Source organism: Paramisgurnus dabryanus, chromosome 9 (assembly GCF_030506205.2).
Source record: "Paramisgurnus dabryanus chromosome 9, PD_genome_1.1, whole genome shotgun sequence".
Taxonomy (NCBI): domain Eukaryota; kingdom Metazoa; phylum Chordata; class Actinopteri; order Cypriniformes; family Cobitidae; genus Paramisgurnus; species Paramisgurnus dabryanus.
Genome location: NC_133345.1, coordinates 31,759,584 through 31,775,940, shown reverse-complemented (window position 1 = coordinate 31,775,940; position 16,357 = coordinate 31,759,584). Strand labels below are relative to the sequence as shown.

At 34.8% G+C, this 16,357-nt stretch overlaps 1 protein-coding gene across 1 annotated transcript in view; it reads left to right on the top strand.

The window, feature by feature from the left end:
• The window catches only part of myo7aa (myosin VIIAa), a 57,288-nt gene that overhangs the window by 7,140 nt on the left and 33,791 nt on the right, over window positions 1-16,357 (top strand). Inside the window, exons 3-7 of the mRNA XM_073815792.1 lie at window positions 9,898-10,011; window positions 12,793-12,945; window positions 13,277-13,294; window positions 14,605-14,789; window positions 15,388-15,509. Coding sequence (XP_073671893.1) covers window positions 9,898-10,011; window positions 12,793-12,945; window positions 13,277-13,294; window positions 14,605-14,789; window positions 15,388-15,509 — 592 coding nt within the window. The remainder of the gene's footprint in view (window positions 1-9,897; window positions 10,012-12,792; window positions 12,946-13,276; window positions 13,295-14,604; window positions 14,790-15,387; window positions 15,510-16,357) is intronic.

Below are 16,357 nucleotides of genomic sequence, written 5' to 3'. Positions count from 1 at the left end.
ACAAAAGGGTCATTCATATGAAAATGGTGGCTTTCCTGTCCCAGCCCCAATTAAACACTTCAAATTTTCAGATAACGACACAAAATATATGTTTTTTGTTTTAATTGAAGTGTTTTAACTTTTATTATTAAAAACATATGTAAAACATATGTAAGACAGCTACATTGCAAACCATTTTTTATATATATTGTAGAACCATGTTAGTACCATGAAATTGGCTTGTCCCTCGGGTCAGGAGTCGTGGTTTAGAGACATATTTTGAGTTAAAAAAATATATTATTCTCCCCCTTTAAATGTCATAATACAAAGGGAAGTAGTACAGTTATTCAGTGGACTACTTAAAAAACTAAAATATCAACTAAATATTATAAATAATTTACAGGGAATACCTGTCCCTCAATTTCATGTCACTGGTGTTACAATTTATAAAAACCATCACTTTGAAATAAATCAACATCCTTGCCAACTTCTTCCTGGGTCAAACATTCATTGTAGACGTGGCTGTCTTGAAAAGCACTTATAGCAATTTGATAAATAATTTGATAATTTCATGCGAGGACTTAAGATGTGTCACTGGTGTTACTACAGTTTATAGTAAGGGGAAAGGAAATTTTATTAATATAATTTTTCAAATTGCATGATTAAGTGATTTATTTACAATTTAAGAAGTGTGGTTTGAGCTACTGTGGCCGCAATCTTAGATATGCCATTGTGTCTGCAGATTTGTCACTGGTGTTATCGTCACTGGTGTTACTGTTGCTGCTGGTAACACCAGTGACATGACGATAACACGAGTGACAATCAATAACGCCACTAACTTTTTATCAATATAAGGTTTAATAAAAGCCTCAAAAATTATATTAATAAAGACTTGTTAGCATTTCATTACTGTTTTAATATTGTAAACACATAATATTGCTTTCCTTTTGTCATTGGTTTAACTTTGCGTCACTGGTGTTACTTTGCGTCACTGGTGTTACATTGTGTCACTGGTGTTACCGCATGGCATATTGGTTTTCTGGCATCAGAGTTGCCCAGTTTCATAGAATATGGTTTTTGTATCTATCTAACTGTTGCTGCATTCATTAGTAAGCATTTTAAGGATATCATCATTCAATTTTGATCACTCAACCTCAATTTTTTCTACTGTTACAACAAAAAACACAATGGTTGAAATAGAAAAAGGTTACACAATAGAACTTTACGCATGCCTGTTTAAAGTAAATTATTACTAATCAAGACAATTTCTTAATATTACATTAACTTTTTCTGTCTTTGATTATGTATGCAAATTAAATGGTCAAATTACATTCAGGGAAGCCTGAATTGTCATCTAAAATATAGGTAACACCAGTGACAAAAAAGCAGCACAAGCATTTTTTTATGTAATGTAGTAAAAAATATAAAAATACATTAAGCTGTCATTTAAGTTGATTTATAATGTTAAGAGGTTAACTATTATCTGACTATAAGTTTTGGTATAAAAAAAGAATTACATTTTTTAAAAAGTTGTCTGTTCAAAAAGCCACCATTTTCATAGAATGCAATGGTGGTTTAATGGTTTACATGTACATGTGGTTAAACTGGAGTTTTAAATATATTATCTAAATTCAAGGTTAGCTAATAACACTGTGCACTGATGTGGAAGTTTGTTTTATGGGCTGTTGTAGTACCAGCTGTCCATTGAGATAAAGGATCTGTCTCGTTTGGTTGACCTTCACCTAATTTTGCTATTTAAATGCTAATAAAGGACATAATTTAAGCTCAACGACAAGACAAATGTGATTTACAATGATTCTTGGTGCTAATGGAAACATCAGGGTCAGGGGTCTCAAGACCCTGAGTATTAAACTTTGAAGCATAATTTGTCCTGATCGTGTGTGGTGCATCAGATTGTATTGTGTATTATTTTGCTGTCAGACTTTTTGCTTGCTTTCAGTTTGAGAAAAATTCAGTAAGCTTTGAATGAGAAATCTGAGATCTAAAGAGAAACTTCAGGGTGTGCGCTTAAAGGCGGGGTGCATGATCTTTGAAAGCCAATGTTGATATTTGAAATCACCTAAACAAACACGCCCCTACCCTAATAGAATCTGGACTTTTTTTGATAGACCCGCCACACACATACGCAACCCAGGCATGATGTCCGTTCGTAGACACGCCCCTTACTTCTGATTGGCTAAAAGTTTGTTTTGTCAGACTGACTCCCTTTTCCAAAGTGTTTTTCAAAAATCATGCACCCCGCCTTTAAGATCTGCAAAATACCCTAAACCCTAGAATTAAATTTCTTTCAGTAGATGTGACATTTTTTTGGTTTAATGGTTGTTTTTGGACATTTGTCACCAAGCAGGAGGCCCATTACCAGTCATTGCCAAAAGGGGGAGACCTTTCATTTAGACATGAGCTGACCATCAATAAAGTGCTGTCAAAAAGGATGTGGCAGTCTCAATAGGACAAAGAAAATAAAGGAATATATCTGTATAAAACAATCCATTAGTTGGGAATACAGTATTTGGAGTATGAAATAAAAGAGGACAAGGTTATTACAAGATTAAGGAATATTCATACAGGTCTAAACAGATCTCTATGTTATTGGAAAGCATATAAATGGAAAGCGTGAATATTGTGGAGAAAAAGAAACAGTGGATCGTGTTTTATTTCATTGCAAGAAATATGATTCAGAGAGAGAAGACTTTTTAAGCGGATAAAGGATCCTACGGAATGAATGGGGCTAGGCTCAATGCTAACACATTCACGACGTGCTGTACAAAGATTAAGTCCACGCATTGAATAAAGATAGGTATGTATTAATTTGTGTAAGTTGAGGTAAGAACATAGTAAAATATTGAAAAACGGAAAAAGGAGTTTAACAAAAAAGAACATCGACTTGGGAACGATTGTGCGCCTTGATCAGTTTCACCCCTGGCAGATAGGTGTCGCTGATCACGATTGTATTTTACGCCAGTACACTAGGTGGCGCAACCCACTATTCAGAGGTCCAGCCTATCGCTTTTCACAGAGGAAGATAGAATGTAAACTTGGCTCACAACACCAAAGCAGGCAAGAATACTGTATCTTGGTGAACAAAAACATGGACTTTTCTAGCAGCAGCAGCAGCAGCGAGGACGAGCTGGTTTTGCTTTTGATTGCGAAAAGGAAAAGACGCCGTTATTGGGTGCACCCTATTCTTCAGCAACGAGAGGAGCAAGGGGAGCTCCAGCGATTGATACAAGAGTTGAAACTGTATCATGATCGCTTTCATCGGTATTTCAGGATGTCCGTCGGCCAGTTCGAAAGTCTGCTAAAACTGGTGGCTCCATCGTTGATTAAATCTCGAACAAATTATCGGAAACCAATTGACCCTGAGCAGCGTCTGGTCGTGTGTTTACGGTAAGTGCATTGTCGTTCTGTTTTTCCTATCACTAGCAACGTACGATTATGCTTTATTATTAACACTTTACAAATGTAATTTTTTTTTTGCACATGACTGGGACGATAAATCGTGAGATTATGCTTGCAATGTTTTTCAATGAATAGAGGTTATGCACGTGACGTTACCTTCGGTTACGCCCACTGTGTGGCAAAAGACAGAGCGGCAGAATTTGAGTACAGTGAAATCAACAAAAACACGTCGAAATGGGAAACAGCTGTTGTGCGATAGACTGTACTAACAGATTAACAAGAATTCGGAGCTATCGTTTTACAGACTGCCAAAAAACACTGAAATGAGAAGTAAATTGATCCTTCATGCCAACGTCCACAGACCACAGGTGGGTTGATACCGGTAAGTTGCTAGGGTCACTATCAAGCAGAGGATTTACTTTTCACTTAAACTTATTTTTTCAAGTATTTGTATTTTATCCGTGTTCTTCTTTGGAAAACATACATTCCAAAGCATATTATCATAATTTGTATTTTATTACATTTCATAAATACAAGTTTTTGTTTTACATTTAATATTTAAGTACATTTACGTACTTTTACTCAAGTAAAAGTACACAATTTTAATGTAATTAGGTATTAAATAAATTTTAATATGCAATATTAAAGAATACACAGTATGATTCTATGCTTTAGAATGTAGTGAAGTAAATTTTCCCCAATACAAACACCCTAATAAAGCACAGATGCTTGCAAAATGTAACTAATGTAACTAAGTATTGTCCACCTAATTTCAATTTAAGCTGATAATAGTCAGTTTTACTGGCATTTGCGCAGCAGCTGCTATGAAAACCACCCATTTTGTTGAACATTTGCCACTCAACAGGGCGAGTTCCGGAAAAGCGACGTGAATGCATACCCTCTATTACGTTGAAATGCCGCTACATCCAAAATCCAGAGGGCGCTCTTGTGCAGAAACTAAATATGCGCCGCAAAAGAAAAACCACATACACAGACCTTCACGAAGGCCCTTTCTCAATCTGAAGGCTGCAGCCTTCGAAGGGCGCATTTTTAGGCTGCATACATCATCAAGGCGTCTTATTTCAAAATTAAAAAAATTATACAGTTGACTATTATTCTTAGTTAAAGGTGGGGTGCATGATTTTTGAATATACACTTTGGAAAAGGGAGTCGGGCCGAATACCAAAACACACTGGTAGCCAATCAGCAGTAAGGGTCTACTAAGGCACATCATCGCCTGGGTTGCCTATGTGTGGGGCGGGTCTATCAAAAGAAGGTCAGATTTGTTTAGGTGATTTCAAATGTCAACATTGGCTATCAGATCTTGCATCCCGCCTTTAATCGTAAATTTTTGTAATATGCTTAATATGACTTGCGATTGTTATGGTCAGTTAACTGTCTTCATTGTCTCACTCTCATGTTTTTACAAACCTGTTTAAAATGTCTTCTTTTAGATGAACACGAATGAAAAATATATATTTTTAGGAATGTTCTTAATCAAAAAGTTTGTGAGCCCCATTCACTTCCATAGTATTCTTTTAAAGTTAATGGGGCTTACGGACGGTTTGGTTACAAACATTCCTCAAAATATCTTCATTCGTTTTTATCAAGCCAAAGACCAGATATAGGTTTGTAACCACATTAGAGTGAGACAATGATGACCGAATTTTCATTTTGGGTGAACTATCCCTTTAAATAAACCAGGCTTGATGACATTTGCAGCCTGCATATGCAACCTCCGTAGGCTGCAACCTTTGGATTGAAAAACGGATGAAATTTTAATTCAAATGCACGTTATAAACAACTCAAACTCAGTGTTTTTTTATAAGGAATTTCTTCAGATCAGAGAGACATAATGCATGAAAGAGCTGTGCGTTATATCACCTTTGTGAATTAGAATCGATTTCAGACAGACAGACAGGCAGGCATTATTAGTATAAATCGTGATTAATCGTCACAGGTTTCCTTGTGCATTAACTAATTTTAACATTTACAACTTTAGTTAGTAAATGCTGAAAAAAACATGAACTAAGATTAATAAGTTGTTTTTTTCATTCCCAGGTTCCTCGGCACTGGTGATTCGTACAGAACAATTGCATCTAGCTTTAGCCTTGGTATCTCGACTGTAGCAGGGATAGTAGCACAGACGTGTAAAGCAATTTGGAACTGTCTCCGGGATGAACATATGCCTGTGCCCACCGAAGATAAGTGGAGGAGCACTGCAAATAGGTTCTATGAAAGATGGAATTTTCCCAATTGCTTGGGAGCAATGAATGGGAAACACATTGTCATTCAGGTCCCCGCAAACTCAGGCTCCCAATCCCTTAACGGTACACTTTCTGTGGTTCTGCTGGCTCTTGTTGATGCCGATTATCGCTTCCTAGCAGTAGACGTAGATGGCTATGGGAGCAGTTGTGACGGAGGAATCTTTTCAAATTCAGCACTTGGCAAAGCACTCGGAGATGGTACTATGAATATCCCTGCTCCAGCTGAACTCCCTGGTGCTCCAGAACTGGGAAAGGTGAATTATGTAATTGTAGCAGATGAAGCATTTCCGCTTAAGCCATACCTCCTTCGGCCATACCCTGGACGAGGTCTCACCCAGGAGGACATGAGGATTTTTAATCGCAGGTTGTCACGGGCACGGCGCGTTTCAGAGAACTGCTTCAGCATCCTCACCCAGCGTTTCAGTGTGTTTCACCGGCGTTTGACAACGACCCCCACAATTGTTGGTTCTGTTGTGAAAGCGGCTTGTGTCCTGCACAATTATCTGGGGCCATCTGAACAAAACTCAGCAGATCAGCTTCTTGAGGAAGTCAGCAGTGATTTCAGGGACATAGTGGTACCATTACAACGGTCGCGGCAGGGAAACCATGCATCGAGAGAAGCACGTAACCTCAGAGACACATACAAAATGTATTTTAACTCGCCTGCCGGGCAAGTTGACTGGCAATATGAACATGTGCACAATGGTTTAAGGGAAACTTATTAACTATTTCAAATGTCTGTGCATGTCCACAATAAAAGGTGCAGTGTATTCACATTTGTTAAATTTGGTGTATCAACTACTTGTGTCATTTAACATTGAAGTTTAAATAAATAACTATGTGAAGTAAATGTAAGGAGTAATTGGCCTTACCAATAAACAAACCAAAAAATAAAAAGACTTCAAATTTTATTTAAAATAAAAGTTTAGATTTATAATAAAGCATTGCTCAATATTTACTATAAAGTACACTCTAAAAATGGCTGGGTTATTTTTGACCCATAATGGGTAAATATTGGACAGAACACATGCTGGGTTATTTTAACCCAACTGCTGGGTTATTATACCCCATGGTTGCGTAACAACAACCCAAGATTGGGTAATTTTTAACCCAGCACGTGTTCTGTTCCATTTTTTACACATTATGGGTCAAAAATAACCCAGTCATTTTTAGAGTGTATAATAATGTCTCTACGTTCTTAAAAAACTGATTGACATTTAGACTTCTCATTACATTTACATAACGTTTACATTAGGCATTAAGCAGACACTTTCATATAGAGATTTAAAAAGTGAGGAAGGAAATCGTTTAGATTTGTCATTACGCAAATCTTCTTTATATGTGTAGAAAAAATAAGTAGGCTATAATAATGTATTGGATAATATCCTCTTTATAAAAATAATAACATAATAATATAGAACATTTTATAATATAATGTAAATATTATATATAAACATTATTATATACATTATAACCTATGATTTATTATAGGGTACATGATTATTGCGTATGTGTGGTATTTGTTGATCTTAAATTTTTTTGTACATTAAGTACATACAAATATATCAAATGAAAGAACAGACCCTCTGCTTTCAAAGAAACAATAAACAAACAAAACGGGAAACAACCGTTTCATCCTATCTATATTTTATTCTCCGCTTATAAACTCTTAAATATTGGTATTTTTCTTCAAAAATGTTTTTTTTTTCAAAAAGCTGAAATAATTGCATTTTTGTGTGAATGAATTTTTAGAGATCAGATTCAGAACGATTATCAAAACATACATGCAGTGTAAAATTAATAAATAATTTTCTGCTTCAGATTTTTTTATAAATTGGGTAAGTGCGCCATCTTCTAGTGCAGTGGTTCTCAATCTTTTTCAGCGTGCGGCCACCCTTGTGTACGGTGCATTCTTTTGCACCCCCCCCCCCAAAGAAAATGTATGACAATTTTGTTCTATATTGTTTAATTACACAAAATTTATGAAAAATTAATGTATTTTAATGTATTTTATAAAAGGTCATAAAACTGGGGCCCCCCTGGTACCATCTCGCGGCCCCCAGTTTGAGAACCACTGTTCTAGTGGATAGTCGCGGTATTAAAGATAATTATAAAAACTCATCAGGAACACGTTTTTCCATGCAAATGTTTACTCTTAATTGATGAGATAACTAGTCAATGGCGGGAAAGAGTTAAGAGTGTATTTCTCAGTAATATTGTTGGAATAGTGTTTTGTGAAACATCATTCATGTTTTTTTCCTGTACATGAGTAAGTAATACTGTACTATTGTTTGAGGGGATTATAGTAGAGTTTGTGTTATTATAACTAACAAGTCTTGTTGTTACGTTCCGTTTACTGAATTATTTACCTGGCTGCTGTGTAACCCACACGTTCAGCATCATCTGTCTCTTTAAAAACACTGACTACAGTCAAATACAAGCATACTTAATGTACTGTATACTGTGAGTATGAAGCATTATTCACTATAAAGAGAGACAAAAACAAGGATGATCCCTGCAGGAGAATAGATGAATGGATGAACATTAATATTATCAGCAAAACATATCACATCTTGTCTTGTCAGACTTAATGAAACCAAGCACTGTAGTGTAAATCTCACACAAAACCTTTAGGGACTGATGTTAAAATTAAACAGGACGAGGTGTTTTTTATTTTTATTTAAGCAGCTCAAACATGCATTTTAGTCTGGGACTAGGATAAGCCCTATCCGGTAAACCGTCCCATAAAGTACATGTCAGAGTCGTAATTTATCCAAAATAAAACAATCAAGAAAATAAAGCATAAGACAATGAAGATATTTCTACTTTTAATAAATAATAAAACATAGAAATACATTTTGTGGCCAAGCTTTCTTTTGTTCTTTGATTTGCAATGAAACCTGAACACGTGCTGTGAAATCTCCGTAGAAATTATGGAAACCGAAAATGTACCTTGGGAATACTTTTCCCATGTCTATACTTTTATATATTCATCTGCTTCCCTAATAAAAGCCAGAAGCAGAAGAGAGCGCTAAGGGCACATTTGTTGTCTTGGCTTGAATTATTCAAATGCTTAGCGTTGCTAGGATTGTATCAGCGGTGCTGGCCGGCGATTTGACCTTCTCAGACGTGACAGCTGTGAGCAAACGGTGTTGGGTTCCTGTACCTTGATTTGCCTTTGAGGATATTTAGTTAATTAAAAAGCCCCATATTATCATGGGATCCACGTCCACACCTACACAACATCCCCTGATCAAGCTTATTCTCAGAAGAACCCTCGGTGGATACAAGTTTTAGGAGAAGACAGATGAGGAAGAGATAAGATAAAGATAAACTTAAAGTAACCTGTTAAGTAAAGGGAACAACAATTAAACACTAAACTCGGATTTGGTTTCGTCTAAAGTAAAGAAGCTCTGGAGAAGACTTGGGTCTGGTTGTGTTTGAGGACGTGAAGCAGACAGCCTTGATCTCTACAATTATTTTGATCCTCCTGAAAACATCTTGGGTCTCTTGTGGACTGAACGGAGGAAGTCATCGTCTGAATGTGTTTGGGTTTAAAGAGGTGCTGGGACTTTCAGGGTCTGAAGTTTTGCTGTTTGTATGGATTTAAGTTCTTGAGATCTCTTGAGGATGTACAAACGCCGGGATTACGTTGAACTCTATGAGAAGGATCTAGCAAAGTGGGCCTTACTACGAAATGTCAACACCGTGGTCAAAAACAGCACTTTGTTACCGGTACGAATTGTTGACAGATTGTATGAGCTGTGTTTGACTTTGAGATACTCCAGGGCTCTGTTTTCTCAAGCTTAAGGATCTCTAAAAAATAAAAGTGACTTATTTGTTATTTGGTCATGTTACTTGGGTGCTTACTAAGTAAGAAAAGTTTTTTTAATTATGTCATGCACTGATGATGTCACACTTGTTCACTGTCTTTACCTTCACATTTATGCATTTTGCAGACATTTATCAGTATGTGTTTCCTGGAATCAAACCCACAACATTAGCGCTATTAATACAGAAATGCCAACTGAAATTGTGACATATTTTAGGTTTTGGCCCTCTTTAAAGACGAATTGTGTATATTTACTAAGTTTATTTTGTTGATCTTTGGGAATATAGTATGTTTTTATTATATGACCTGGGTGATACCATCTTTGATTTCATTGGGTCCTTATATTTTTTGGAGCAGTACAGTACAATAAGATCACCACATTGTCTTTGTGTTTTTTAGGGCGACTATGTTTGGCTGGACCTGAAGACCGGTCGTGAGTTTGAGGTCCCGATCGGAGCCGTGGTGAAACTCTGTGATTCTGGTCAGATCCAAGTTTTGGATGATGAAGGAAATGTGAGTCATTACTGTATATTGATCATTCTTGCTATTGTTGAAATTCTGTGCTATAACCATTGAAAAATATTTGATTTATTGAATAAAAATGTTTCTGTTTTAGTTGATTTACTAACTCTCAAGTTGTTCCAAACCTGAATGATATTTTCCAAAGTTATAATAACCAAACAGATCTGGGGCACCATTACCTTCCATTATTTTTCCTACTATGGAAGTCAATGGTGTCCCAAATCTGCTTTGTTACAATTATCCTTTGGGTTCAGCAGAACAAAGAAATTCATGCAGGTTTGGAACAAATTAAGGGTAAATAATGACAGAATTTTAATTTTGGGGTATTCTATCACTTTTAAAGCTTTGAATTCGACGGTAGATTTCATATTAACTCTTTCCCCGCCATTGACGAGTTATCTTGTCCATTAAGAAAAAACGGTAACGCTTTAGATTACAGCCCGGAAAGTACTGGGTAAGTACAGCGAATGTACAGCGTATGTTTCTGTAATTATAGTTTACTTATGAAGTACGTACGTGTAATTATAAGCGAACAATTTATAATATTTGGGGAATAAAGGGGTAACAACCAGGAAAAATACAAATAATATATGCAGTAAAGTACTGCGTAAGTACAGCGAATTTATAGCATACATTTCTGTAATTATAGTGTACTTATACAGTACATACATGTAATTTTAAGGAAACAATTAATAATATTTTCGGAACAAAGGGGTAACAAGTGCCACTTTAATTTACAGCCCGCAGATGTTGTATTTACTCTTTAACTACGTGAAACAAGGGGGTAACAAGTGCCACTTTAATTTACAGCCCGCAGATGTTGTATTTACTCTTTAACTACGTGAAACAAGGGGGTAACAAGTGCCACTTTAATTTACAGCCCGCAGATGTTGTATTTACTCTGTAACTACGTGAAACAAGGGGGTAACAAGTGCCACTTTAATTTACAGCCCGCAGATTTTGTACTTACTCTGTAACTACGTGAAACAAGGGGGTAAAACATTTCGACTTAGACTGTAACAACACAAAACAGTAACTACAGAAAATACACTCTTAGAAAGGATGTGTTAATTTTTTACACATCTTTGTGTGTTAAGTTTTTAACACATTATGTGTAATTTTAACACATTATATATCATTTTGTGTTGATTTTATGTTAAAATATAACACAAGTTGTGTTAAAATATAACACAAAATTTGTTGTTTCCATAATAACACAGAGATGGGTGGATTTTGGGACAACGCATTTAGTGTGTCGTCCCAGAATCAAAACTAATGTGTTGTTTTTAACACATTTGTTCTAAAAGTGTAGTTCTAGTTTTGCTTGCTTTGTTTTCACCAAAGTTGCCTTGCCTATTTTTAATTTTGCTTGATGACCCAACAAATTCCTGTACTCTCTTTCTTTCTTAAGGTAAGTAACCTTTATTGAAAATTCTAAATAAATTGTATCGTACTAATAAATAACATAAACACATTAACTGAATTTTAAGTTTTGTTTAGTAATCTAAAATACTTACTGCATATATTATTTGTATTTTTCCTGGTTGTTACCCTTTTGTTCCCCAAATATTATAAATTGTTCCCTTGTAATTACACATACGTACTTCATAAGTATACTATAATTACAGAAACATACGCTGTAAATTCGCTGTACTTACGTAGTACTTCACTGCATATATTATTTGTATTTTTCCTGGTTGTTACCCCTTTATTCCCAAAATATTATAAATTGTTCCCTTATAATTACACGTACGTACTTCATAAGTAAACTATAATTACAGAAACATACGCTGTAAATTCGCTGTACTTACGTAGTACTTTCCGGGCTGTAATCTAAAGCGTTACCGAAAAAACATTTGCATAAAAACGTGTTTCTGAAGAATTTTTATGTTAATTTGCAATACCGTGATTATCCACTAGATCCACTTACCCAATTTATGAAAAAGCTGAAGATATGTTTTGATAATCTTTCTGAATCTGATCTCTAACAAAATTCCTTCACAAAAATGCAAATTTTCAGCTGTTTGCTAAAAAAATATTTTTAAAGAAAAATACTTACATCTTTCAAAAGCATTTAATGTTTACTGTTAAAAAACGTTCATATCGGTTGCATATCAGCGGCTTATATGCCGATACAGATATATCTGTGACAGGCTCATTTCGGCCGATAAAATCGGCAAAACGATAAATCGGTCGGGCTCTACTTTGAATTCTGCAGTAGATTTCAAATTAACTCTTTCCCCACCATTGACGAGTTCTCTCATCAATTAAGAATTTTTTTTGCATAAAAACGTGTTTCTAACGAATTGTCTTACTTTTGTCGTACTCAATGAGCTTACTTAATTGTCACTTACCCAATTTATGAAAAAACTGAAGCTATCTATGTTTTAATAATCATTCTGAATCTGATCTATAACAAAATGCAAAATGCTATTTTTCATCTGTTTGCTAAAAAAATTATTTTAAAAGAAAAATACAGAAGAGTTTAAAAGCAGATATAGATAGGAAGAAACAGATCCCCCCGTTTGTTTGTTTGTTTATTGTTTGTTTAAAAGCAGAGGGTCTGTTCTTTCATTTGATATGTTTGTATTTTTATTTTTTAGAAAAAAATGTAAAGCATTTTGTGAAACTTTTGTGAAAATTACAGAAAATGCTGGCGGGCAACTTTTCAAAAAATCTCTGACGAGGAATGAGTTAAAACATGCATGCGGGCATTAGTTCACGTGTTTGTTGTGGATTTGGTGTATCTTTGTATTTTTCTTTGTATTTCAGGAACACTGGATTTCCCCCCAAAATGCCACCAACATCAAACCAATGCACCCCACCTCCATCCATGGGGTAGAAGATATGATTCGTCTGGGTGATTTGAATGAAGCCGGAATCCTCCGGAATCTTCTCATTCGCTATAGAGAACATCTCATCTATGTGAGTCTCTCATCCTGTAATAAAATAATTTAGTAGTGTCTTATTACTAGAAATAAAAGCAAAGTTTTACTGTGATGCTGTGCACTGTGATATGACTAATTAATTTGAATATAAATTACATGCATAAAGTTTTTTTGTCATATCAGATTTTATATTCTCTACATTGTGTGTTCTTCAATGAGCAGCTAAACCAGCATGAGTGTTTTATTCCTCTTTATTGTCTCTATATTGTGTATTCTTCAATGGTGACAAATTGTTGTATTCCTCTTTATTGTTGTGTGTTTAATAACTGTCCTCTGTCATGGTTCTATTCTCTTGGGTGTGTGTAAAGACTAACTGTGGTGGTCGGGTAAGTGCTCATGTCACATCACGTCATGCGCATGACTGCTCGCTGGTCATTGCCTCACTCTGAATGAATGTGTTTTCATTACGGTGTTTCATTTCAACATGGCTGTAAGGTTTGGGCTTGCGACACCGATACATCACCGCTGTAACATCAAGACGCTCGTACTCTCATTGTCATCTTCCAACTAACATGGCTGCCCGTCTTCAGTTGTTACGTCTCTGTTGATATCTGCATGCATAATCTGTCAATGTTACTCAGTAAAAGCGTTTTTGTGGCTTTCAGTTGGTGTCTAATACCATCTACATCTATTTTAAGCTGCAGATATTTAAATGTTTTATAATCTTTGTCTTTTGGGAACAAAATGATCACTTATCTTGCACTTTTTACAGTAACACTTTACAATACGGTTGCATTTGTTAAAAAATGAAATTTAAATTCTGTCAGTTTTTACTCACCCTTAAGTTACAAACCTGTATGAGTTTCTTTATTCTGATTAACACAAAAAAAAGATATTTGTAATTAAGCAGGAAACAGAACACCATTGACTTTCATAGTAGGAAAGAAAACTACTATGGAAATCAATAGTGCTCAAAAACCATTTGGTTGCAAATATTGCTCAAAATATCTTCTTGTGTGTTCAGGAGAACAAAGAAATGTATACAGGTTTGTAACAACATAAGGGTAAGTAAATGATGGCAGAATTCTCAATTTTCTGCCCTTTAATGCAGTTGTTAAAATGAACTAATAATGAATAATACTAAAACATTTATTAATCTCATCTCTTAGTTCATGTTTATTTTTAGCATTTACTAATACACTTTTAAAATACATGACATTAGTTAATGCACAATAAACTAACATAAACAATTGTATTGACATTAACTATCATTAACAAAGATTAAAAAACTATGGCCTGTGGCCGGTTGCATAAAATTCTTAGACTAGTCTTAAAAGTTAGTCATCTATTTCTTTCTTAGCTAGAGCCCCCCACCATAATTTTTGACATAATTCGAACACTGTGTTTGCCAACCAAACACTTTCTAAAATGATCTTTCTTAAATGTTGGTTATATGAGAGGTAAATGAAGCCTGTGTTAAATTAAAAAGCGTCTTTTTCATGTCTAAAATTATTTGTCACAAAGCTATTCGGTAGCATTAATGTCTGAATAACATGAACACATTTTTAGTTAAGAGGTAGTTAAGGTAGATCACAGTGACCATTTTTCATTGCATTCATCCATTGATCCATCTTACAAACAGTTACCTCTCAAGTTCTTCTAGTTGGTTTCAGTTGTATTTCTGTATCTCTTTCAGACATACACAGGCTCAATCCTAGTGGCAGTAAACCCGTATCAGCTGTTGCCCATCTATACAGCAGACCAGATTCGACTCTACACCAATAAAAAGATCGGAGAGATGCCTCCACACATCTTTGCCATCGCTGACAACTGTTACTTCAACATGCAACGAAACAACAAAGATCAGTGTTGTATTATAAGGTGTGTAAACTCTCTGTTAGCTGTGAAAACTTGCATTAAAACTTCATGATGTTTATCGTATATCGCTCAACAAGCAAATGATCAGGTGTACCTGATAAAGTAGCTGGTTAGTGCCTATTGCTTGTTTATGTCACTATCACTTTATGTGTGTTGCTTGGTTTTTATCACTGTTGAAATAAATTAAATGCAAACAGCAACACATTATTACAACATCATAGTAATCTTGAAAGCCATGCAATTCTTCATGAAGTATTACATCCTTTTTATGGTGAATATGAGTCGCTAGTATCTGGTTAAAGGTATCGAGTATTGTTATTACAAACTGCCCGTGCACAAAGATCTTTCATATCCTCCAGTATAGCTCTGGTAATTCTTCTATGACATTTGTCTATGTCATCTTTGGCAGTGATTTTGTTGTTTTATAGATTTATTAGTAGATTTATTGCTCGTCATGGACACATTTACCTGCTGTGGCTCATTCTTGTCTCTCTTCTCAAATGTTATGCATTATAAAGGAAGTATTGTCTGTCTCATCGGTAAACTGGTGAATGATAAATCTCGTGTTAAATAAAGAAATATCTGTGTATTTTCCCATCAGTGGTGAATCTGGAGCAGGAAAAACTGAAAGCACTAAGTTGATTTTACAGTTTTTAGCTGCCATTAGTGGACAACACTCCTGGATTGAGCAGCAGGTACTGGAGGCGAACCCTATACTAGAAGGTAAAAGAAACCATCTGTGACCCACAAAACCAGTCATTCTCTGAAAGCTGAATAAATAAGATTTCCATTGACGTATGGTTTGTAAGGATTGGACAATATTTGAAATTCTGAAATCTAAGGGTGCAAAAAGTCTAAATATTGAGAATATTGCTTTTAAAGTTGTCCAAATGAAGTTAGCAACTGCATCCTCAAAATTAAAGTTTTTATATATTTATAAAAAAGGAAATTTACAAAATATCTTAATGGAACATGATCTTTTCTGAATTTCCTAATGATTAATAATAATCATTATTATTATTAACAATAATATAAAAATAATAATAATAATAACAATATAACACTAATATTATTAATAATATAATAATAATAAGTATTATTATTATTATTATATTATTATTGAAAATATTAGCTGTTATTATTAATAATAATGATAATAATAATAATATTTTGAGAAATGATGGTAAACACACAGCAGATAGTGACCATTGACCATTTTGAAAGTATTGTGATAAATGATGACGAACATATTTTGATAAATGATGGTAAGCACACAGTTGACGGTACCCATTAAATTTCATCATATTTTTTATTCCTACTATGGAAGTCTATGGTCACTATCTGCTGTGTGTTACCCATCATTTCTCAAAATATCTTCTTTTGTGTTCATCAGAAAAAATAACATTTATACAGGTTTTGAACAACATGAGGATAAGTAAATGATGACAGAATTTTTATTTTAAAGTGAACTATTCCTTTAATTCATAATAATTTTTACCCATTCAAAAGCCATATTTTTGTCTTTTGCTACAAATATACCTGTGTTACTTAACTCATTCCTCGCCAGCCTT